Source organism: Puntigrus tetrazona, chromosome 11 (assembly GCF_018831695.1).
Source record: "Puntigrus tetrazona isolate hp1 chromosome 11, ASM1883169v1, whole genome shotgun sequence".
Lineage (NCBI taxonomy): Eukaryota > Metazoa > Chordata > Actinopteri > Cypriniformes > Cyprinidae > Puntigrus > Puntigrus tetrazona.
The window spans coordinates 18,535,643-18,560,180 of record NC_056709.1 but is presented as its reverse complement, the minus strand read 5'-3'; the positions used below and the strand labels follow the sequence as shown (position 1 = coordinate 18,560,180).

Here is a 24,538-nt window from a genome sequence, read left to right as displayed (position 1 = left end):
ATAAAAGCAGCAGGATAACACAAAAAAGTCATACAGAATTGGAAGCTGGACACACAAAACAACAGTGATTTTGTACCTTCTTTGATTTGAGATCATATGCTTATTCCACAAATATAATGCTATCTTTAGGGGAACAAAAAACATTTTCAAAATAATACAAGACATTCAACATTCATTTTCAGTCACTTTCCTTTCTAGATGACTAATTTACAAATCAACTAATATTATTAATTAATTACAAAAATTTGCCTACCACATCAATAAAAATATAAACGAAAAAGGCTTGTTGTTTAATTTGACCATCATCATTAACAGGTTCAGACAAATATGGACAAACATATGGCAGCAGAAATAAATACAAATACATACAATAATATACAGAAATGTTCATGCACACCTTCATCAATACTGCCATTTGATTTAAACTTATCTTTCAGTCTGGTTACATTAACAGACCATGTCATGAAAGGGAACAGCACCATATAGCAAAATGATGTCTTTGGAAAGAAAAGAAAAACAAATTTGTATAAATACAGTGCTATGAAAAAGTAAGTACACCCCATGAAAAGTGTAATATGTAGGACAGATATTGGATTGACATTCTGTCATTGTTAATACACAAAATAAATTATTATTCAATAAATCAGACCTTTTTTAATAATCATTTGTGCCATTTCTTTTTAACATCACTGTATGTTTCTTTAAATAAATACTGTTATATCCATGAAAGATTAGAGATCAAATTAAGCAATGAATGGTTGCCTATGGATGTTATTGGATAGCTTAGCATTTGTTATCACTATTCACAAATATAAAGTGGTTGATGTGGGGCTCTTCATTAAGAATGAGGTAGACACAAGCAACTGGCCAACAAGCATATTAAAAAAAAAAAAAAAAAAAAAAACTGGCCTTCCCTGGGTCTGAGGGAAATGCAATGAGGAATTTTATACACTAAACATGTTTTTTTTGTTACTTAATACACAAAATAATTACTGATTTTGTAAATTACCTAGAAAAATATTACAATTGCAAAACAAATGAACAAATCAACAAAATGACACAAAACTACATTTGATTTCAGATTAGGACACAAGTTTTTGTATTTACTTAAAATGCACTTCTGTAAGTTACCTTAAATATACAAAAATATAGCAACTATAGACAGATTTTCACATAAAGTCTCCCTTGTACTGAAAAAGCACCATCATAAATTTTAAAAAGGTCAATGGCTAGCTGAGTTCATGTGAGGTATGGTTGAAAAAAAAAAAAAAAAATACAAGAGAAATGGATTATGAAGATCGATAGAAAAACCACAGAAAGACTGTTTCAACATAATAAAGTAAACTGCCTGTGGCCAGATGTTTTAGCTCTGAAGTGGAGCAATATGAGCGTTGTTGCCCGTGTATTCTAAATACTATATACAACTGTACTGTGTTTTGAACACAAGCCACAGCAAAGGGCGTCACAATGATTTGTATTTATCCAAAGTACAGCTGCATTGGGCTGCAAAAGAAACCTAACATAGAAAATTAAATGGGGAAACGAAACAGCATTCAAACTTAAACACATCGACCAAAGAGATGCTCGCTTTTTCAGTCAGGAAATAAACCTCTAAAACAATATTTAACTGCATGTTTGGTAGATCTTTAAGTGCAACCGAAACTCGCTAAAAAAGCAGCAAACATTAAAACCAGCTATTTGCTTCCTCAAAGATCAAACCATTCGAGTTTCAGTTTGTTTTCTTCATGTCTTGAGCGTTAAGAAACATCGGCATGTTGTGAGAATGACAACTTATGAAGGGAAAAAGTTAAAATAGTTACGAGCGTACCGAGCTCCATTGGTCTGTGCTCCAGTGAGGGTTAATAGAGCAGGACTGAGTATTGCACAGTTCTCGGTCGGGTGGTTTGTCAAGAATTTCACAGCTCAGATCGTTAAAGCGCTCCCCGTTGGGCCGCTGACAAGCGACCAACCGGGTCTTTATCCCTCCTCCGCAGGATTTTGAACACTAGGGAGGCAGAAACAGAATATGGGTGAGAGAAAAGAAAGAGTGAAAGTCTAGTACTGTTAACAGATAGAATTTTTCTGAGAGCACATTTTTAAAAGACGGTTTGGACCACATAGGATGTCAAAATATCATAATGTCACAGTGTGAACACAACTTCTAAAGCTTTGTTCAAATCTATCCTCTGTATTTTTCTCAGAATAGCAAAAAATGCAAGACATTTTACAAACCAGTTGTATATGTGAAACGGAAATTGCTTAAATCTTATTTTCATACGTAACTTATGGATAACATATACATGCATACATGCTAAAGCCAATTCAATAATTTACAGTTGATTTATAATCTTTATTTTGTATATACATTTTAAAATGTAATTGATTTCTGCACTTAAATACTCCAAGCTGCAATGTCACATGATCCGTTACAATTATTCGAACATACTTATTTGATGCTCAAAAGACATTTCTTCTTATTATCAACGTAAAAAAACAGCTGTGCCACTTTTGTGGAATTTTTTTTCTCAGGATTTTCTGATTAATAGAAATTTCCAAAGAACACATTTGAAATATAAATCTTTTTTAACATTGCGAACGTCTTTACTGTCACTTATGAACGTTTGAATGTGTCCTTTTTAAATAAAATATTTCATAAAACAAGTCTTACTGACCTCTGACTATTCAATTGCAGTATACTTTTGATTAAATAAAACCAATTCAATTGTGTTGAGAGCATCTTACCTCACCCCAGCTGCCATAGAACCACTGAGGGCAGGGGCCGGACTCACAGGAGCGTTGCTCTATGGGTTGAGTGCTTTCCTCACAGCTGTTGGCAGGGTAGCCGTTCTCATCCTGACACACCACCACACGCCTCTGGAATCCTCCGGCACAGGTACTCGAACACTGAGAGGTGTGAAAGAGAAAAAGAAGTTACATAATGAGAAAAGGGCCACCCACACACACACACACACACACCAATTTCACATTCCATTAGACTTGACGGAAAATATACATCAATACATAAACACTGACCAACCCTGACTCCTTTGATGAGAACGATTATGAACTGAATAGATGACTATTCCCTTTCCTTTTTTTTTTTTTTTTTTTTTTTTTTGAAAATCCTTGACATTTCGTTTTATTAATGCTTGACTATTGTTGGTATAGCAAACTAAATGATGTTTTAGCTAAGTTCTGAAAAAGCATAATTAAATGATGAGGGCATGAGGTGATAAGAGTAATAGAGAAGGCCAGAAACAATACAAAAACATTAATTAAAAGCATTGAAATTAATTTATTACCATATATACTAAACGTCTGTCAGTGGTGGGGCTTTTTTTAAATGCTTTTGAAATAAGTCCATTACGCTAACCCAGGCTGCATTTTCTGTTGAAGATTATATTCATGTGAAATATTATTACAGTTTAAAATAACCGTTTTATATTTTATTAAAAGAATTTCTTAAAATAATTAGAATATTTTTGATAAAAATGCAAAAATGCAAAAAATGCAAAAATGCAATGTGACTGATGCATAGTAATACTCAAGTATGATGAAATATATCCTTAAAAAGTGGAATCAGAATCATTCAATTGCACAGTACAGTCACTTGGAAGGATGCAAATTATTTATAGCTATTAAGGAAGCATTTTTCAAAAGGTGTACAAATACTTACAAGACAAAAAGGAAGAGCTTCCCAAATACTGAACAATATTTAGCTGTTCTTTGAACTCTAGGACTATTTAAAGCAATGATATCACGAAGGAAACAGTAACATTTATCAGAAAGAGGAAACGCGACTGCTTGGATGACTTCTTAGAGAGTTCATGTACTGGTGAGCCCAACACCTTAGATGTCATTCTGTTCCTGGGAATGCTAAAAGTTCTCTAACAGGACAAGCATGTGGAATATATCAAATATCAGAGGCGTGCAGAGACATAATCATTTTTTGAGGTACTTACCGGCCCCCATGGTCCAGTCCTCCATTGATGTGACTGGGGTCTGCCAGCTCTGTTATGGTCAGTTCTTTCGGCGGGAGCATTTTTTTTCCGTGAATCAGTGTTAGGTGGAAAGCCCCCGTGGTCGCTGGAGCGAGACGGACACTGGGGCATGGCACACTCCTGCTCTGTTGCTGGTTGATCATCTGGGTCACACTCACTCATTTCCACAACTTGATCGCTGATGTTCATACACACTACTTGCCGTGTAGTCTTACCCTGACCACAGGATACGGAGCACTGTAAATACAGACAAACACACACAAACATGATTTTACAGAACACACTTTATACTGATCAATAACACCATATATTAAGATGATAACCCACACACTTAAAACTGGCAGGAAAAATAATATACCCTTAGTTCAGTGTGCTTGACTTTTTCAGAAAGTCTTGATTTAAAAACTTAGAAGCAGGAGGACGCTGGCTAAAGCAATCACACCACACTAATTCTTGTCTTCCTGTATAAATGTGAACAGTATGCACACCAAACCCCATCTGCACACAAAACTCTCATCAGTTTCCAATTACAACTGAGCTCTGAACACCAGAAGTAAAATGGTCAAGGTCAATGGTCTATGATATTAGGCTGAAGAACAGCTGTGAATGAAAATACAAATACTTCAGTATTGAAACAATGCTGGCTAACACAGTGGTATGTTAATATTGCACAAATACACAAAATAAATACAGTGGGGTCCGAAACAGTGAGGTCCAAAATATAACTTAAAAACTTATAATACTTAAAAAATATATTTTAGGATAAAAAAAAGACAAAAAAAGGTATGCGCTATTTCTAGGTCACAGAACTCTCTTTGCAAATGATTTTCCTTGTTTCATTGAAATATAAAAACAATTTTTAACTATGCTGGACTGAAACATTGCTTGCGCTTGTGACAATAAAGGTCAGTATTGATATTGATAGTGTGCGGAATCATATTTTCAAAACATTTTTAATTCGACTGTGTTATTGGCTATTCTTCCAACACGCTTATCCTTTTTTTCACGTGTGCTGAGTTTGATAAACTATGCTGGATAAAATCGTTAGGTTGATTTTTCAGTTAAAAAAAATATATAAAAAATAAAACTAAACTAAACTAAACTAAAATTACACTAAACTAAACTAAACTAAACTAAACATGAGATAAAAAAAATATATATTTTATTTACCGGAGTCCATTCCAGGACCTTCCACTGTCCGCATGGCACTATGGAGCAAACCTCACTAGCAGGAGGTTTAGGAAGATGGGAGCAGGCTGATTCCTCTGCTACTCCACCCTGCTGGTCACGGCAACTTACATAGCGCATCCGGGTGCCCTTTCCACAGGTGGCACTGCACTATTGTAAAAAACATCTATTTTACAATATCACAGCGTACAGCACAATAACTCTCAATAACTCGTCTAGCAGTGATCCATATATATGACATCATTGAAGAACGTACCTGTGTCCAAGACCCAAAGCGCCACTGTGTTTTATGACCAGGATGTGACATCACTTTGGTCTCTGGGGCAACAGGATGAGTAACAGGACACTGAGAGAGTTCGCAGTCCTGTGGAAGGGAGGAAGTAAGGAAGGACAATCAATTTTCGGTAATGAAGATCCGTGACTCTAGGGGTGAGGCCGGTAGGGCTTCAAGGCTGGAGCCAGTGTGCTTGATTTATGCTTGACTGGCTGGAATCACTTGTTCTGGGTCACTGAGTCTTATGGCAAATAGAGGATTTAAAACCAGGGGGCCTCCTGCTTTCTCGTTCTGTCTGCTGTATCCCTCCTTTCGGTTCCTGACTCTCTCACACTCCCACCTACCTCCACTTATTCCCCCTTGGTTTCTGCCTTCGCCAATCATTTTACATGTCTCTCTAAAATACCTGACCCTCGTTGGTCAATCACAGTTTCTGTGGTCAAATAGTGTAGTGTAAAGACTGCATAACGTAAATGACGCAATCGATTTACTGCTATGCTTGTTCTTTCTGTTTATGTTTTATGTAACTTTATAATATCAACTCAAAATTTTACTTTGGTAAATAGCTGTGTAATATGTGGGATGATGTACAGTCATCCTGGTATTATTGTAAAAACTCCTTGAGGGTGATACAAGATCCTTCCACTTTGGCGTCTGGGTCCTGATCATCCTGCCAGGGTTTATTTTGCGATAATCCGGCTGACTGTACAATATCCCTTATTTATTAAATTCTTTTCTCTCTCTGTCTCTTATAGTGTATATTACAGTATATGTCTTATGTATACATGTTCTCAGACTTTTATCAACCTGGTTGACTTGACGGTGGGAAAAAATGTCTTTCTTTCATCTCCTAAATGCCTTGTGAAAATGAAGCTCTATAAAACCGATGCCTCAGGAAAGTTCATAAAATACTCTGTGAAATGCAGCGTTCAGCCACTCCAGCTCTGCAGCACAATTACACCGGGGGAGGGGAAACGGGGTAAATGTAATTTTGCAGGTATGTGCAGATTGTTAAGCAGATAAAATCAAGATCCAGATGACTGCAAATGAACTTAAATGACTAATAAATATTATACTGCAGTGGACCTATATATACATGGACATTATAAACACAACAGTTCATACCGAAAAAAAACTCCACATGCAAACACACAAGTTATTAATGCACATTGCACACACATACACACAGACACACACATACATACAGCATCTGACCAGTGTATTCCTCCATTCTTTTCAGGCGTTATAATAATACAAATTCTGATAAAGATTGATGAATCATTTTTAGGATTTTATCAATTGTTGTGTCTTTTACAGCCCTCAAACGTACATTTTAAATGACCACATATTTCCAGATATTTCAAAACCTTGGTAACACTTTTAAGGTTAATTTCCTGTGATTGGCCCGATGCAGCATGTGTTTGTGTGCTCCTACCTGAGACGGATGCTCCTACCTGAGTGTCTGTTGGACGTGTTGCTGCATTACATTCAGAGTCGTCCATGACAGAGCCGTACGAGCCAACCACACACTTCACAGCTCTCATCTGATAGCCCGGGCCACATGTGGTGGTACACTACACAAACAAATAAAGAGGGAGGTCAGTTAGGGACAGTGCCTCATTTAATGTTACATTGTAATGCCTTTGAATTACCCAGGAGATTTAAGACTGCCACTATTGGACTGCTGGCATCAGTCCAGCATTGATGTGATAAGCACCCACATGGGCAACCTGGGATGCAGGCCAATAATTTGTCCACCTTTCTCCTTTTCTTTATCTCTTTTCCTCATCGCTGACTTGACTGCAACAAGGTCAAGCTCGTGTGGCAGCATTTGCAGCTAGATCGCATATGCTTCAGTAAAGCACCTCAAACATGCATTTATCATGATTGCTTAATCTATGCAAGAGCGATGTCTAATCTCTATCATACTTTAGGACTTAAAGATAGTTTGCCCATACAAATTCTACAAATTATATGATTCCCCTCTGGGAGATCTCTGGAAAAAATCTATTTGCTTTTCTGAAGACAGTCATAAACTGCTCAGGTGGATAGAAAACAGATTATCCATGAAAAGATGATATTCACATGGTGTCTGCAAGTTTTAAAACATACTTAAGATGAATTTTGTAACAAAGAGCTATCATTCTATAATAATAATTATAGACAATACTCTTAAATTAGAACTGATATATATATATATATATATATATATATATATATATATATATATATATATATATATATATAAAACATCTGTTTTTGACATTAATAATAATCATCAATGACAATGACAATTACAAAAGTAATTTCACTTTTTAAATATATAAAAAATACAAAACTTTTATTTTTAATTGTAATACATTTTTATAATATTACTGTTTGTACTTTATTTATGACCAATACATGCAGCCTTAAAAAAAATGAAATACAAATAGAAAATCTCGCAACCTCTATACTTTTGAATGTTAGTGTATACACTACTTATTATGTATTGAACGGTCTATCATCCTTTTATATAATATTGAATCTCTTCAATATTCTGCAGTAAAAGCTCAAAAAATGGCACATTTACACAGATGTTTCAAATCAGCACAGTGTTTTGCACTAATGAATGTTGATTATTGATTTCCATACACAGCTGGGGAAAAAAAGCTGTTTTGCTCTAATGGCATTTTATTTATGTACATGCATCTTTAAATCGGCTGCCTAATGAGAAGCAAGTTTTTCAGTGAACTAATGCGCACACAGCACTTAAAAGTTTTTTAAAAAGTAAATGAAACACGTTTTAATACTTTTCATGGATCCACAGACCTTTATGTTATAGTTATGCTTGTTTCAGTTGTATTCCACATCGAGGCAAAAGTACCAAATGTTGTTTTTTGTCTGGTCCCTAACCTCGTTCAATTTTTGTGGTCACTTTCAGCCCACACAACAGCTGTGATAATCTGTTTACAATATCTGTCGGCTATGAGTCCTGGAAATTACATTGCATTATCACAATAGACTTGAATATCCATTTTACAGGCATAAGCATCAAATATACTTCATGCAATACTGAAATCCCCAAACATATCATGCACCTGAATAATGTTTTTGTTTCTTACCTGTCCCCAGGGTCCCACCTGCCAGGAGGCACATTCTTGCTGTTGGCAGGCCTGTACTGACTCCGGTTTGGAGGAGTCACAGAAGCGGTCATCCAAACGCTCCTCTCCAAACTGACACCAAGTCTGGCGGTGTTTATAGCCTTTGCCACATGTCACTAAACACTACAAAATGAATTCCAAAGTAGAATTAGAATAAGTCATGGTGGACGACTAGATTTGGTTTAAACATAGTCTGCATTAATCCAGATTACATTTGAAGCTGCCCGTGTTTTCATGGTGTTTACCTCAGACCAGTCTCCAGTTTTCCACTGAGGACACAGGAACTCATTACAAGGTTGGACTGTGAGCTTTTCTTGTGGGTTGCACTTGCTTTCGTCAGCGGTTTCTGCTGATTTTCCACATGCTGCACTCCTACGACGTGTTCCTCCTCCACAGCTCCTGGAGCACTAGAAAACCAGGAAAAAAATCCTCACAGTAAGTCACATGTCAAATATAATACAGTCCACATTCTTTCAACGACACAAATATATTTAACAAGAGCTGATTTGAGACCAATGAGGTTTTTTGCACCTCAGACCAGGAAGAGTACTCCCATCCACCAGGGTTGCAGTCTCCATGGCACACCTCCTTGTCTTCAGGCTTGCGCTGGTTGCTGCAATATCGGTCGTCAACCTTCTGGGTTTTCCCATCCAACCTGCTCTGTTTGATGCAGTAGATGTACAAAGTCTTGAAGCCCAGACCACAAGTAGCTGTACATTCGCTTTTGCGAACAACCTGCCACCTGTAAATGGAAGAAATGCAACAGTTAAACCCAACATAGACTTATTTCTGGTTTCATTACAAAAATGTAAATAAATATTCACTCATTTAAAAGTTCAAACTGTTGGGTCAATAAAATTGGTAAGAAAAAAAGATCATGTTCAACAAGGCTGCATTTATTTGATCAAAATACAGTAAAAATTTAATTTATTAAATTAATGGGATAGTTTACCAAAAACCAAGTGTATAGCTTTTGTTCTGGCCACTCAATTGAGTCAAGCTTGCATTGGCTGACTATAGGAATACAACGCCTATCACAGCTTTCCTATATATGGTCTCTTCAGTATTATTCAGTAGCTTTTTCACTTTCATAATTACCCTCCTCCATCCCCAACTACTTATTTCGCCACTATCAGGACTTTGCTTTCTGATAGTCCTCATTGAATCAGACTCCTTTTATCTTGAATAACATTGTTACACCTAAATATCATGAAGAACATTAATAATATCTGCTTTGATCTGTTCTGTTCACCCTAAGGGGGTTATTATTAGGTCTCACCCTGCTCATTCATGACAGGCTGATTGGATGGGCAGGGAGTTTTTCCCAGCACAGAATATTACCGCCAATCCCTACTATACGTAAAGTGTCAATCATTTTGATAATAGTGGCCTGACAGAATTTTACATGTAAATTATTCACCCTCTTGTTGTACTAAAAACCCATAAGACTTTTGTTCATCTTTGGAACACAAATAAAAAGACTAACTAAACACATTGTTAAAATAGTCCAAGTGGCATCGATGGATTAACCATAATTTTACAAAGTTACAATAATACTTTTTGTGTGTAAAGAAACTCCCGTGTGTATTCTTCTGTTGTGCAACAAGGTGCAGCACATGAGTGTTATGCAGACAGCAGTGTTCTGCTCTCGGATTTCATCAAAAATATTTTTTTGTGCGTACTAAAGATTGGAATGACATGAGGGTGAGTAATTAATAACAGAATGTTTTTTTTTGTATTTTTTTACACTTTAAACTTTTTTCACTCACATACACACACACACACACACACACAATATTGAATGTGGGCATGTACCTGAGTTCACAATCTATGTTGCATGGCTCAGAGATCACAGCTGGTTTGGGAGAGCCATGGCACCGCTGATCAGACACAACCACTCGATCCGACTCACGACTGCACAAGATCTTCCTCCTGCGCTCTCCTGATGCACATAACATACAGCACAAGACATACACAAGTTCAAACACATGTTTGTGATCTAGACAAAGAAAGAAAAAAGAAAGTTCCTCATTGCATTCTCCAAATTTCCAAGAAACACTGAACTGGATGACCCCGCCAGCATAACACGTCTGGTTCAAGTTTACCAAATTCTAAACTGACTTTTCTGGCAAACGTCTGACAAAAAATATTTGTTGCTTCTCTCACACCCACCTTGGCACAAAAGACTGCAATCCTGCCACGGGCCGTACGCATCCCAGAAAAACTGCTGAGGTTTGTCCTCTATGGGAATGTTGTAGGAATACCTGACGTCAGGGTTGTAGAGGTTACCTACGGATAGCACCTAGTTGGAAAAGATCACATACAGGCCAAAAGTATGGTTTTACAAAGAGTTAAAAACATTATTCACACATTGTTAAAATGTGAGGTTTCACAACATAAGACATCATAAAAGCTCAAACCGAATTAATTGATGCCATATTACCTGGATAATAATCTCCTCTTCTATGCGGTCAGTGCAGTTGATTCTCTCAACAACATGGTCAGAGCCGCTGTATTCAATAACAGCATTCCCTACTCTGACTTCCCTTTTAAACATACTGACCACAAAATCTCCATTGAGTAAATATTCTCCACGGCTGTTGGACAAGGCTGCAAAACAAAAATGAAACAACATGCGTGCTTTATTTTCTTTATGTTCAGGCACAAAAAGCAAATATATATTTAGCCATGCCACGGGATAAATAATGAAATGCTGTCTATTTGTTTAAACTCAAATACGTCTCGCTACAAGACCTGCATGACCTAAGGAATAAAACATTTTCATTTACAGTCAGATTTAGCAACAGTCAGGGCAGATTAGGCTAATCGGGGTAAAGAAATGCAGCATTCCGTGAAGAGGCCACGTCTTGCTCTACTGAAGTCAGTGTGCTTCAAAAACGCACACTAATGTGATTATGTAGCTAATTTCCTGAGTTACTTTCCTCACTACTTCACACATTACAACGGCCAACCCCTGCTTCTCATACATAAACACACATAAATGCGCCAAACACACATAGGCGTGCAGAGATATCAATAAACACAAAAGCCCAGCTCGGTAATCCGCTGAAAACAGCACAGCACATATTTCCTTAGGACAGAGTCACAAAAACGTTTACGAAAACAATCGTAAAAGCCTCTTCTAAGTTAGCTTGCAGTTAATCATGACATCAGTTAACCTATGGCACATCGAAGCCATAGGATTCGTTTTAAATTATGACAGATCATGATGAACATCCAAATCCACTGATGCGTAAAGTCTTTATATTACATTTTGACAATGGATGCATGATATTTTAGTGCAATATTGTTATCTGTTCATTTTAGTGGTCTTACCGAGGTAGTTATCGTCCTCTGGTTTCCCTGAGTAGCTGTGTTGTCTCACATCTATGTTTGTAGCACCACTGGGAATACGCACCACAACATTGTAACCTGTAAAAAAAACAAATCAATAAAATACTCTTCCAAAAATATAGAGTAAATTTTATTGCTCTTTTGGTCTGTAATTGTGCTGAATTGCGTGGAACTAAAGTGAATAAAGATAAATTAGAATTAAACTGCTTTTGGTTACCTTGACTAACTTAACTAAAAAAAACACCTGTGTCGACACCTACCATAATGAACTATGTTGAATGTTCCTGCTACAGTTTTGCAAGATGAGTTATCCCCACCACACACTCCACACTTATCTCTCCTGGCCTTGGAGTTCAACACGTGGTCACATCCTGCTTGCTGCAGAAACAGAATGTGGAATTGATTCAAAGGACACTTGAACAGGACTAAAGCTTCAGATTATCCAGGATATTCACTGATGTAAGGTGCGTTTTCACACCACATATATACACAAATGCACCCACCCTGCAGAGGCCCTGCACACAGATGTCGTTGGTATCAGGCCCACACTGCGTGCCATCAATAACTCTGTCCCTGAGTTGGTAGTAAGCTGTACTGCCCGCCACACGACAGAATAGCTTACAGCGATCCTTCATCAGAACTACAGCACACACAGCCATGACAAAGAGTTATTACAGTCTGGCTTACTGTATTTAGGACATCGATAATATGTCTCTCATCAAAGCTATCCATCTTTGTACCACACAATTATCAACTTAATTAAAATCTAATTGTGTTTGGTAATTAGATCCGTCTCAAATCACAAGGAAAATCTGGGGAATTGCTTAATATGGGTTATACATACTACGAGCAATTATATACTGGTTGAACAATACATTTGAACTGAAACGATTAAGAAACATTCTGTTGGGATATCTTCAACACATTCTGAGGGCATACGAGGGAGAAATTTGCAGTATTATTTCAGTATTATTTATCTACTTATTTATAAAACATATTTATTCATATTTTAAATGAGCTTTTGTTAGTATATTTTCATTTTAATTTGCCTTTTTAAAAACGTTTAAAATATTTCTATTTATTATTATTATTATTATTATTATAGTTTATTTGTTAAAGTCTTTTAAGCTTTCAAATGACAACAGCCGTACAAAATCATTGCAGTACATTTAAGCTTTGTGTGAGGAACAGATCATGGCTTTGTTTCTCAAAAGCATAGTTGATTATAGAGACCATTGGCGGCTTGCAATGCTTTTGGGAAATGCAGCCCATGTCATTATTTAGTGAAAATCTTTTTTGAGCTGTTAAATCAAGAACTGCTGTTATTAGATGCTGGAAATTGAATCATTCTTTTGAGAGTGTTCTTTTAAATAATTCAATTTAAATATCAGACTGAATAATTTGTTAACATCAGTTTTTGATGTAAATCCCTTACTTCCGCTATACTTTGGCACCCAGCGGACATTTGGAGGTAGACCATTGATGTTGAAGTGCCGCCCATCAAAACTGGCACACTGTTCCTCCCTGAAGTCTTTCTTTTGCTTGGAGCATGGCTCAGAGTTACAGGAACGGAATTTCATCCTGCGTCCAACACAATACTTTCCACCATTTCTGGGCCTAAAAATAATGAAAGCAGAGCACATATTCCCTTCAAGAAAATGGAACTACAGTATAAATACAACCTTCTTTTATAGAAAGTCCCTTTTGCTTTCTTGATGACGCTTGTATTTCACTGCAATTTAAATTGAGCAAAGCCTGCTGTCTACCCATGTGCATTACGTAAGCAATCTCTTTTGAAGAATACTATTCTTCAGGATGGCTGTGCTGCTGTCATTTGTCAAGGAACATTGAGAAACCTGGTGCCAATTCACAGTCCAGTGAGGATGCAAGACTACAAAGAGCGGCAGCTTACACGGGTCGGTTGCACTCGCGCACAGCGATCTTGATTCCCCCTCCACAGGTCCTTGAGCATGTGCCAAAGGGACTCCAGACGCCCCAGGCCCCCTCTACTGGAACAGATTCATGCTCTTTATGGATGCACAGGCCATGTTTACAATGCTGCAGGCGAGAAGCAAACACAGAAAAGATGAGATCATTGCAGAACCAGCCGGTGCAGCCTGCTTGCTATAAAGTCCACCAACTAGAAAGACATGGAATGATGTTGATACACAGACAACATGATCGTTCAAAGTGTTTCGTTTTACTTAAAACCCTTGTCAAGCACTTATCTATTATCAATCTCATCTATTTTAATTTAATTCCAAGGTGATTACGTAATACCCTTTCATAGGATTCATTTCAACTTATTTCAATGGCAAAACTTTATGGAGCAAAGTGCCAAGCTACAGCACTATTCCGCCATCAAACTGCACGTGGGTCAAGCAATGCTTGGATTTAAAACAGTTTCACCCAATGATTACCAGACAATCCACATATTATGGGTGGTCCCAATGGGAAAATCAAAACAAGCTGCGAGAGACCGGTCCTGTGCATATCTACATAAATCAAGCCACATGATACCACGCCGAAAGCATATGACATACAGGGAAAAACAATGTATGGCAACAATTCAATGTTGAGATACCTAGCAACCATGTAAAATTGCTCTTTTGTGATGCTATCTGCAACGCATTTCATATGGAGGTCATGAAAAATACATTGCCATTCCCAATCACTGCCACTACGCAAGTCTTGACTTGGGTTCACAATCTGGGAAACATTGTAAAACGGAGACAGTTGCGAAGCCATATATCAGTGAGGACGAGTGTCATTGTGGAAGTGATTTGGTGGCTATTTGGAGGAAATATGTGTTTGAAGCTACACTAAAGAATCTGTTTTTCATCTGCAAAAGTCATACACAAAACTAATCGCATACTCTCCACAAGCAAGCACAGCTTCACAATACAAAACGTTGAACAAATCCCTTCAAAAGGAAAGTTCACTCAAAAAATTACATTTCTATCATCATTTATTCACTCTCAAGTCATTTAACACAAAAGAAGATATTGTTGGGATCACTGGAGCCTAATGATACTTCTCTAATTATGATCACATTTGCTTTATTGAGTGCTTACCTTTCCAGGAGAACACTCTGTCCCATCGGCCCACGGCATGTGTTGGGTTCTGCAACCACGTTGGACTCCTTCTGGACTGGTGCACCACAACCTTCGGCACTGTGTCTGCACAACATCCAAATACTTACTGTTAGCTTAAACAACTCTTAAACACGCTCTCTTACACACAAAATTTGTACTGGCACTTGTTTTTTCTGCACACATAACATGCTTTGAACATCACTTTCATATTACTAACAAGCTGTACTATGGATTCACTTTATGGTTTTTTTATTAAAAACATCCCCATAAATAATATTAGACAGCAGATAATACACAGTAGAAAACGTCCATGTCAGTATGTTATGCAATTCCCTGAGGGATCTTCTCACCATATATGGGCACACCTGTGTCCCAGGCCCAAATATCAGCTCACATTGTTTATTGACGCTGTATATCTGTCCAGGCAGCTGCTGGGACAAACTGTATGGCCTAGAAACCGGCTCATCGAGCAAGCACTCACCATACCCTGTGCTGATGATAAATGATAAACAAATGAGCTGAAGAAAAACAAGACAAACAAGACACAAACAACACAAACGATCTCAGCAAGTGACAGAAGACAAAAAAATGATTCTGGTCCGTTTGCTACAGATGACGTTGTTTCCATCTCAGTTGAGAATGTTTAGAAGAAAACAAATGCTCATCGAGAGTTCAAACCAACAACACAGGTTCAATAACATCTTGTCACTCTGTAGAGTGTAAAATGGGGTTTACATACTCGAGGAACTCTGTGATGTATTTCCGACTACATTTGGACCACATCCAAGGATTGGTGTAATAGTTGAGCGTAGGGGCCATCACATGTTGCTGGTTCTTGACTCCATCCTCTTTGCATTTGTTACTGTCATCGTGAGGCATGTTGAACCTAAGGCATGATCAGAAACACACATGCACACACACAAACAGGACAAGATGATGGGCAGGTTCAGGACACGTGTACCATGTTCTGCACAGATCTCTAAGACTGACAAAAACAATGTATTTTCACATTTGTACCACAATCCTACTATGTAAAAATGTTTTGATTATTGAAGTATTTCAGTCTTTCTACTTCAATATGTCGTGATTATTTCTATGTGTTACTTGATGAGACATTTACTAGCAATTTTTTCACCGTTTTAAGAAGCTATTATTAACAAAAAAATATTAACTAAATATCCATAAGTATTAAAGATATTTCAGTAAATATTAAGTGAATACAGCATAAAATAAGTATTCATTTTAGTTCAGTTTTTTTTTTTTCATTTGTCATCAATAAACTGCATTATTTATATCAGCATTAAATAGACCTTTTGCCACCACGCTCTCTAGATATTGCAAGCAATATTGCCGGTATTAAAAAAAAAACCTATATCAGTTAAGGAAATAAGGAAAGTAATAATGCCATGAGTGGCAGAACATATCAAATTCAGGGACAACCGTAGGGGAGAGAGGTGGTACGTGCTGCATAGCACTGTACAGCACCAAGACTAAATCCTCACTCAAGCACATGGCACTGATGTCACCACCTGCCACCGGATAAGAATGGAATTCAAAAAGAGAGTTTGTTTAAAGGCCTTTTAAAGGTAATTTCCATATGACTGTACATGCAAACTTAGATCCATTCTCCAATATTGTGGCATAAATATTAGCCTTTTGATGTTTTTTGATGACAGACAGATTTTTTTTTTTTATTATTTTATTGTACCATCATGACACCAATGTATGCACCATGTACTCATTTATTAAGATAATCCAAAACTCTATTAAGTAATTTGAGTAACTTAAGTAATTTCACCAGTGATGAACAGACCTTGACAAGTTGCACACACTACTATCAACTGTACAAACGGCAATGACATCTCCCCAAAACATACCAAAATAAAACACACAGAAAGACAGGCCTGAGAAACTTGCAGACTGGTGAACCTTGAAGAGGTAGAATATTTTAAAAGCAGTACTTTTAAAAAATAGACCACAATAGTAGATAAATGATTTAAAGACAATTTAGTTATTTAGGTATAATAAGAGCTCTTCTCAAGCAAAGTCAATTTGACAAACAGCATTCATAATGCAGGAGATGTTACAGCTCAAAAAGTATTTGGACACTTAAGCCATACTCAAAACTTAAAAATAAATGATTTAAAGGCAATCATTTGGACACTTAAGCCACGCTTAAATCTTAAAAATGCATGAATGTCATTGTGCTAGATAGCCAAAAATGAACTCAAGTGGAATCTACGTTGAAGGGGGAAGGAATGCATACAATCACAAAGTGAAATATTTCACAAAAATAGTACTCACACGTGACCAAGCTCATGAGCGATGGTGAAAGCAGTACTGAGTCCATTATCCTCATTAATACTGCAGCTTCTGTAGGGATCACAAACTGTACCCAGCTCAGCAAGACCTGAAAGCGCATGAGAGAACACCATAGATGAACTGTCAACGGTAACATGATCATAATCACCATTTTTACACAAAGATGATTTACCTAAAGTGTCACACTTGTCCCGTGCTCGACAGATGTCCTGCCTTAAAAAAACCAAAAAACAAGGCTTCACAAATTTGCATACCCTTTTATGTTGCTTTGTGTCAGCTGCTTTCTCATTTGTGCATGCACTCATGGCCTTGAATGTAGCACCATAAATAATTCCTTTTTTTTACTCAAATAATTTCTGGGCTGTTTTGCTTAAGGTTTACACCAAGTGTAACGTTTCAGTGTTGCCAAAGGCACTGAAATCATACTGTGGACAGAAGACATAATACTTACAACAATTAGATTTATCATATGTTTTGTATGCTACAATACCTATGAGCGACAGGAATAGGTACGAAAAATGTCTTTCTTATGAAAAAATCTGTCTTACCTTGTGATAAGGATGGCTGTGTCATGATGCGAGTGATGATTGTCGTCCGGGTGGTTCTGACTCTGCTGCCATATGCAGAAGTTTTTCAAACTGGCTTGTGCATTGAAAGAGATAGTGGGACCATCCTATAGAAGAACAAAGACCGATGATAAGGTTTAAAACTGCTTAAGCACTCTTAATGCAACCATTAATAACCAGACTTCTGTACAAAGACCTCTTACCAGCTCATTCTTTATGATGACCAACTTCACAATAACAATGTTAATCAGGTTTCCAATGCTGGGATCCTTATAAATGGAGGAAACCTAAGTGAAAGGAAAAAGACAATTAGAATTAATTATCGGACCTTCTAATTACTTTCTCAAGCTACAGCCCTGTGAGAGTTATCTCATCTGTTATTGTATATTATATGTTACTGTTTAGAACTGTTTTCGGGTCAGTAAGATTGTAAGAAATTATACTTTTATTCTGCAAGGATAAATTCAATTGATCAAAAGTGACAGTAAAGATATTTACAATTCTACAAAAATGTCACATAACAATTTTCACCAGTGTTAGAATGATTAGAATGATTTTAGAAAGTACATGAGACACTGGAGATAGGAGTTATATCTGCTCAAAATGCAGTTTTGCCATCAGAGAAATGTGTTAACATTTTTTGTTTTGTACTTCACATTAATTTGATGTAATTTGATCAAGTTTGCAGATTTGGTAATCACATGAGAACATCAACTAACCTGTGAGATCATATAATGTCATTTTTAGAGCCCTGCTTTATAAGAAAGGGATCTTTTGTAGTCATCTTGATGTAACTAAATACACCATTACAATTTTTTTTGATCAAAATAGAATCAATCAAAATGTAAAAGCACTTGGTAGGGTGGTTTTTACATTTGCTGTCTTGATTTTTGGATTTCTGAATATTAATATGCATTAATACTTGTTGAACATGTGATGCTAACCTCAGCTGTTGAAAAAAAATGTTTCTTGGCCATTGAGAACTAGCTTGTGCTGCCAGATCCTGCTGAGAATTCAGCCTTTGCCAAGATCAAAATATAGGTCATCTAACCTCCCTGTGAGTTCCAACAAAAAGCATCTAAAGCATGCAGTCCATGCAACATACCTGATTTTATTTGTTTTATATTCAACATTTATCAAGTCTGTCAGATGTATTCACCACATGCTAATAATCTGTCCCGTAAGAGCATAGTAAGAGCACAGTAAGAGCAAGAGCACCAGACCTAAAGCAAACCCAGAAGCAAACCAGGAGACTACTGTTAACTGAGCAGAACTTACGATGGACATCAGTGTAAGAATGTAGTGCTGGAGGTTGCTTCCGTGATGTTCCACCATCTTGCTGTCTGCTACAACCATGACTTCAACAAAACGGGGGTAGGATAGGAAACGCTTTGATCTCCGGTGTAATTTGGAGTCACTGCTTTCATTAGAGGAGTTGTGCTTGTTTTCTGAGGAGGGGAAGGGGGCAGAGAAGAGTCTGGAATTAAGAGTCTCCAGGTCGGACAACATGCTTGAGGGCGACTTTCTCTTCAGTCTGTTTCTGTGTCTGCGGTGTGGCTCTTTATGTCCTGCATTAAAGGAGAAACAAATACACGTTAAGAAAAAAAGTGAAACGATTATGCATCCAAGGAGGATATATGATTATCTATATTGGATGATAATATGGAATGTAGACAGGTCAGCCTCCCTAAAAGTGAATGCATGCCACTGCTTAGGATCAGTAAATGCTAGTTTGAAGACTGGCTTTGCCATCACAGCAATAAATTTCTATTTAAAAAAGTGTACTGGAATCAAAATTAATCTTATTTCACAGGCAAAAGCCACAATGGAGTTTTTAATGAAACTTTTTAGTTTGCAAACTGAAAAACTTTCTTCTCATTTTGCGTTATCAAAAAAGTCAAAAAGCTTGATTGATACGCAGCAGCGTGCACTGGCCCAGTTCCAAATATATTTTTCTAACACTGAATTTACAAACACTTAAAACTGGCATTACTTTACTAGAATGCATCTCACCACGTGGCTTTCATGGTATTGGGCCTCTTGAGTTTCCTTATCTTCAGGCCACAGGAAGTGCAAGAGTCAACAGGATTTTGTGGCAGTAAACTAAGATTGGAATGATACCAAGAACTTCCAAAATGATTTTTCCTGTTCCACTGACTTCTACTCAATGACATTTCAAAATAGAAAAGCAAAGGATGCAAAAGAAACCATGAATAGCGCTATGAGTATTTGAATGCCAATGATAGCATGTGCATTTCCGGGCCTACAAGCGATGTGCTATGCTTATATTCATAATCATATTTAGATTTACAGAATTATAACTGGTTAATTTAATTAGCCTTTAATACATACCATTTGTTTTTACATAGAAGCATGGTAAATTAATGCTTCTTATCTTGAGTCAGTGCAATGCACTGGGAGTCACTAAATTCACTGCAGTGATGCAAGATCTAGTATAGTCTAGTACAGATTTACCTCTCTAAGCTTTTCCACTCAAAAAGTAAGACTTGCTCATCTTCCTGCTCACCTGAAGTTTCACATGTAGTTGAGTCATCTACAGTCTTTTTTGAGGCATCTTTTCTGTACACGACATGAGGTTTGATGTGTTCTTCTTCATAATGTTCACCATTGTAGCTATGAAGGGGCTCCACAAAAAACTCCCCTTCTGGTGACCTGAAAGTGCCAAGCTAAAACAAACAGCAAAGTTTAAATTGGTGCACGGCCAGTGAATTCTATAGACACATTCTGTGTGTTTGACTGTTAATTGCCCTTAAAACTTCCCCCTAAGATTTGATTTACGTACAAATCCTAAGTGGCTGATGGAGTGATAAAGTAAACATACATTGCATGCATATCAGTGTACTGGCCTCAGGGGGGTAATGAATGCAGAATGTTGTTGATAACTATCAGAACATTCTGCTACACTTAGGGAGAATAACGTTTTGAAATCTGAATTTCCTAGAAGCCAGCGAGAAGCACATTGGTAAATGCTCTCCTTATCTTTAAGAAGAAACATACTGAACAGGTTTGAGGCCGGTTATTGTATTACAGATAAGACAATTAGACAAACTGTTTGTATACACGTGAGTATTAAGAGATACGAACTGGCCATCCCAAACAAGCTAGACAAATTTATAAAAAATTGCCTGAAGATTCTGCATAATACATGCGCAGTAGCTTTAACATTAAAATACCATGTAAACGTATAAACTCTCTGTAGGCTACTAATAGGATATTTGTTTAGTGTTACCTAGGCAGGTAATCCAAACCTCATAGGTTCCAATCCCGATGGAAGGATAAATGGATTTTGTGTCAGATTTTCATCAATATGTTAAAATGGAATAAAATGTTAATATTCCATTTTCTTTTCTTCTCAATGTTCCATTTGATTCCTTTAGTATTTAGATTTTTTTAATGTTCTGAATATTTTAAAACAATGTGTTCATTTGTTATGGTGCACAAAGCTGGACGCCATACGTTTTGCCTCTTTGTCGTCATCTATGTTTGAAAGGATGGTCTTGCAGTTCCTTGCAGAATTATATCCCCAGTGTGGTTGAATCTAATGTTTTGAGATGAATGTGTATCTGTCAGTCACCGCACTGATGGGAATCTTGTAATGTATGACCCAAATAAGATTTTTTTTGTTTACAGAATATTGTCATTTGAACAAGTAAGTAAAAACTCATTTTAAAAAAGCATTACAATAATGCTGATTAAATCGAAAGATCCATTAGCTCATATCACATCAAATTATTATTATTGTACTTTATTCCATTATACTTTATTCTCAAATTATTAATGTTAACGACATCAGCTTTATGTTGCTGTTGTCAGCATTATATTTAGAGACGTGACGTAATGACGTAGTGCCGTAATCGAATTTCCCGCGAAAACCTACCTTACGACTAAAATTAGAAAACACTATCACAAGCTATAGTTTTGAACACTCGCTGGTTATGTAGCTGCTCAAATATTGATTTTGGATGATTTTTAACCAAAAAAAGTTATGGACTGCAGCTTCATCAACAATCAAGATCAAACTCAATTGCAAACATCAGATTGAAAAGGCGGGTAATTAGGGACACAGATCCGCTTTCAGTTAAAGTCCACAGCTCTCATAACAGCATATTAAAAAAATGTTGGACATCTAATGCTTTCTGACCACCTCCACCGACAGTTATTCAAAAGTAACTAAATATTCTTACAATTAATTGGATCTGCAGCCTATGCAAAGCAGTTGGACAGATCACGAATGTTGTGATGAACTGAGACAACCTCCAGCCAGTGTACACGTTCAGTTTGAATTAAGCAAGCTAGATAGCATAAATTAATTTGAGCATTGTTTAGGATGTCAAGGACCAGGCAACGACGAAGAGCATTGAATTAAATGAGGTTTAAATAGGTTCTTTGAAAGGATGCCGGAGAACCGATTCACTCGTTCGTTCCCAGGAACACTTTTGATCTGTGAAAAACGTCGTTACGTTGCGCGAACTCACGTTCACGTCAACAGATGACATCGGAGTCCCATATATGGACTGCCGTTGACGTCAGCACACTACTGCTGCCAATGACACTTATGGGTGTGCGTCACCCAACTCATTTACAGCGCGTAATTTGTATGATAGAGTATTTAATGTGTTGGGAAAATACTTTCCAAGCGATCTGTTTCAAAACTGGTGCGCATATATCCCAAGGGTACCAAACTTCTTTGTAAGTATGTGAGTAATTATGTAACCCCATAGAAAGCATCAGGAGTGCACATGAACATTTGCAAAGCTGCCTAACGCATACTGCGGCCCGTGTCGCATAAATGTTGATAAAGATTATTATTATTAGCAGTAGTCATAAACGTTTATTAAACTCACCAAACCGGAGCAGAGGCTGATTACTGCAGTATGCTCCTGCCCAGCGTTCACATGTCCTTTATAAAAGCAGTGCTGATACTCCGTGTCCTCCTCCTCCCCCTCTTCTGAATTATAACCTTCACTGGATGCTCCGAGTATCGTGACAGTGTAAACTGGCGCAATAAATCCCGACTCGAGCGTAAGATTAAGGTAATAGTCCTGCCCAAAGGCAGATATTTGGTAATAGACGTGCGGAGACGTCCAATGATGGGAGATGTTGCCGGTTACTGGGTCGGTACTCCGCTTTCTCCTCTTGAAGTGCACGCCCGTTGGCAGTTTGTCACCGGCTTCGTTCACTCTGGCCGGAGTTACAATCTCATACGCGCCAAACTGCGATAATTTGGCTGTGGTAAAAAAAACAACAACAACAACTACAATTAAGCAACAACAAGTGAGTTGTTCTATAAAGAACGTTTTTGTGACACTTAAACTTTTATTTTGCGTAAAAACTGTCTAAATGAGCCAGTAGAGCACCGCGCGTCTATGTTACAAACAGGCAACAGGGTTGACAGTTTTACATTTTAGTTTGACATTACAAGATAGCGAAACTACACTTGCTTGCAAACAATTTGATTTAGCCGTTTCTTGAACTACCTGCTTTTTCGTTAGTAATAATCGCGGTAACAGGGTTGACAGTGCAAAATCGTTTCCTGCTGATAAACACTGAACATAAAAGTGATGGAAAAGAGAACACTTAAACCTGTCTATGAAGTGGAGAGAGAGAGAATTATTGTCAAATGCCTAGTAACAGGGTTGATGCAGGACCTAGGAACGCAACTTTAAGTTTTCTTTAAATAATGAATTGTCAGCTTACACTACTTAAAAACGCAGATGAAAAAAATCTACATTGAGATAGTTTCTAAAGGTGTTTTTTCACCCTAAGACTCCGCGAGATCAATCAGGTGTCACTCAGTTACCATTATTCGAAGACTCTTCATACAGCACGCTACGAGCTCCAAGCAAGCAAGGAAAAGTCATTCATTCTCCGCGCCTCAAGGTTCTGAGCTGAATGAAAGAGTAAAAGATCACGAAAAGAGCTCGTACCTTTCTCTGAACCTCGCGGTGTCCCTGCTGAAGCCAGTGCATTCATAAAACCAGAGAGTAATACTAAAAAACTTAGTCCCCAGAAGAACAAAAACATGATTGTCCACGTTAAAAAAAAATGAATGCAAGCAAGCCCGAATTCAGTATTCCGCTGTACTTTGAAGCCGCGCTCAGCCGGGATTTCTGCCGTACGGTTGCCACATCCAAAACGTCTCCTCTACTTTATAGAAGTGACTTCCATGTCGCTAACAAGGCGCTCGGTCGGAGCTCTTGGTTTGCATGCATAATACCAGAAAGGGGGTCGATGCAACTGTGGTGGTCTCCAGTTTGCTGATTACTTTAGCCGAGACTTGGGCGTACTCTAAGAGACACCCCTCTCTCAGAAAGCCACTCCTGCCATATGTGTCGCTAATGCAACGTGCAGACTAAACTTTATTTTAAAATCACTGAATATGTTACTCAGAACAATCACGCACACGTGCATTATGTTTTTGTTCCCGCTTCAGACTGTGCAGTTATGGTTACATTCAGTTCCGTTGCCTCTCTCTTAAAAGACAGTTCTTAGTATAATTGACGTTTACATTAATACAAACAGCATTGCGTTAATAAATAAGCTTTAACCTCTATATTTAAAGAGCAAGGAGCTC

General features: G+C 37.4%; 1 protein-coding gene across 5 annotated transcripts in view; it reads right to left on the bottom strand.

Moving 5' to 3' along the window:
* adamts9 (ADAM metallopeptidase with thrombospondin type 1 motif, 9) overlaps positions 1-24,202 on the bottom strand; it is a 42,602-nt gene extending 18,400 nt beyond the window's left edge. For all 5 annotated transcript variants that reach the window (XR_006252108.1, XR_006252109.1, XR_006252110.1 and 2 more), the window contains exons 1-28: positions 23,892-24,202; positions 22,809-23,191; positions 20,471-20,630; positions 19,222-19,511; positions 18,147-18,230; positions 17,926-18,050; positions 17,550-17,590; positions 17,360-17,465; positions 15,795-15,941; positions 15,406-15,547; positions 15,035-15,139; positions 13,873-14,018; positions 13,396-13,577; positions 12,464-12,600; positions 12,221-12,338; positions 11,943-12,038; positions 11,050-11,216; positions 10,779-10,908; positions 10,422-10,548; positions 9,138-9,348; positions 8,852-9,013; positions 8,568-8,729; positions 6,918-7,037; positions 5,446-5,553; positions 5,172-5,339; positions 3,963-4,238; positions 2,743-2,904; positions 1,829-2,005 (exon numbers count right to left, since the gene is read on the bottom strand). Coding sequence is in view for 2 of the 5 variants with exons in the window: in XM_043252628.1 (XP_043108563.1) it covers positions 1,829-2,005; positions 2,743-2,904; positions 3,963-4,238; positions 5,172-5,339; positions 5,446-5,553; positions 6,918-7,037; positions 8,568-8,729; positions 8,852-9,013; positions 9,138-9,348; positions 10,422-10,548; positions 10,779-10,908; positions 11,050-11,216; positions 11,943-12,038; positions 12,221-12,338; positions 12,464-12,600; positions 13,396-13,577; positions 13,873-14,018; positions 15,035-15,139; positions 15,406-15,547; positions 15,795-15,941; positions 17,360-17,465; positions 17,550-17,590; positions 17,926-18,050; positions 18,147-18,230; positions 19,222-19,511; positions 20,471-20,630; positions 22,809-23,191; positions 23,892-23,988 (4,329 nt within the window). In the remaining 3 variants the exon portion in view is untranslated. The remainder of the gene's footprint in view (positions 1-1,828; positions 2,006-2,742; positions 2,905-3,962; positions 4,239-5,171; positions 5,340-5,445; positions 5,554-6,917; positions 7,038-8,567; positions 8,730-8,851; positions 9,014-9,137; positions 9,349-10,421; positions 10,549-10,778; positions 10,909-11,049; positions 11,217-11,942; positions 12,039-12,220; positions 12,339-12,463; positions 12,601-13,395; positions 13,578-13,872; positions 14,019-15,034; positions 15,140-15,405; positions 15,548-15,794; positions 15,942-17,359; positions 17,466-17,549; positions 17,591-17,925; positions 18,051-18,146; positions 18,231-19,221; positions 19,512-20,470; positions 20,631-22,808; positions 23,192-23,891) is intronic.
* Between the last annotated feature and the right edge of the window lie 336 nt (positions 24,203-24,538).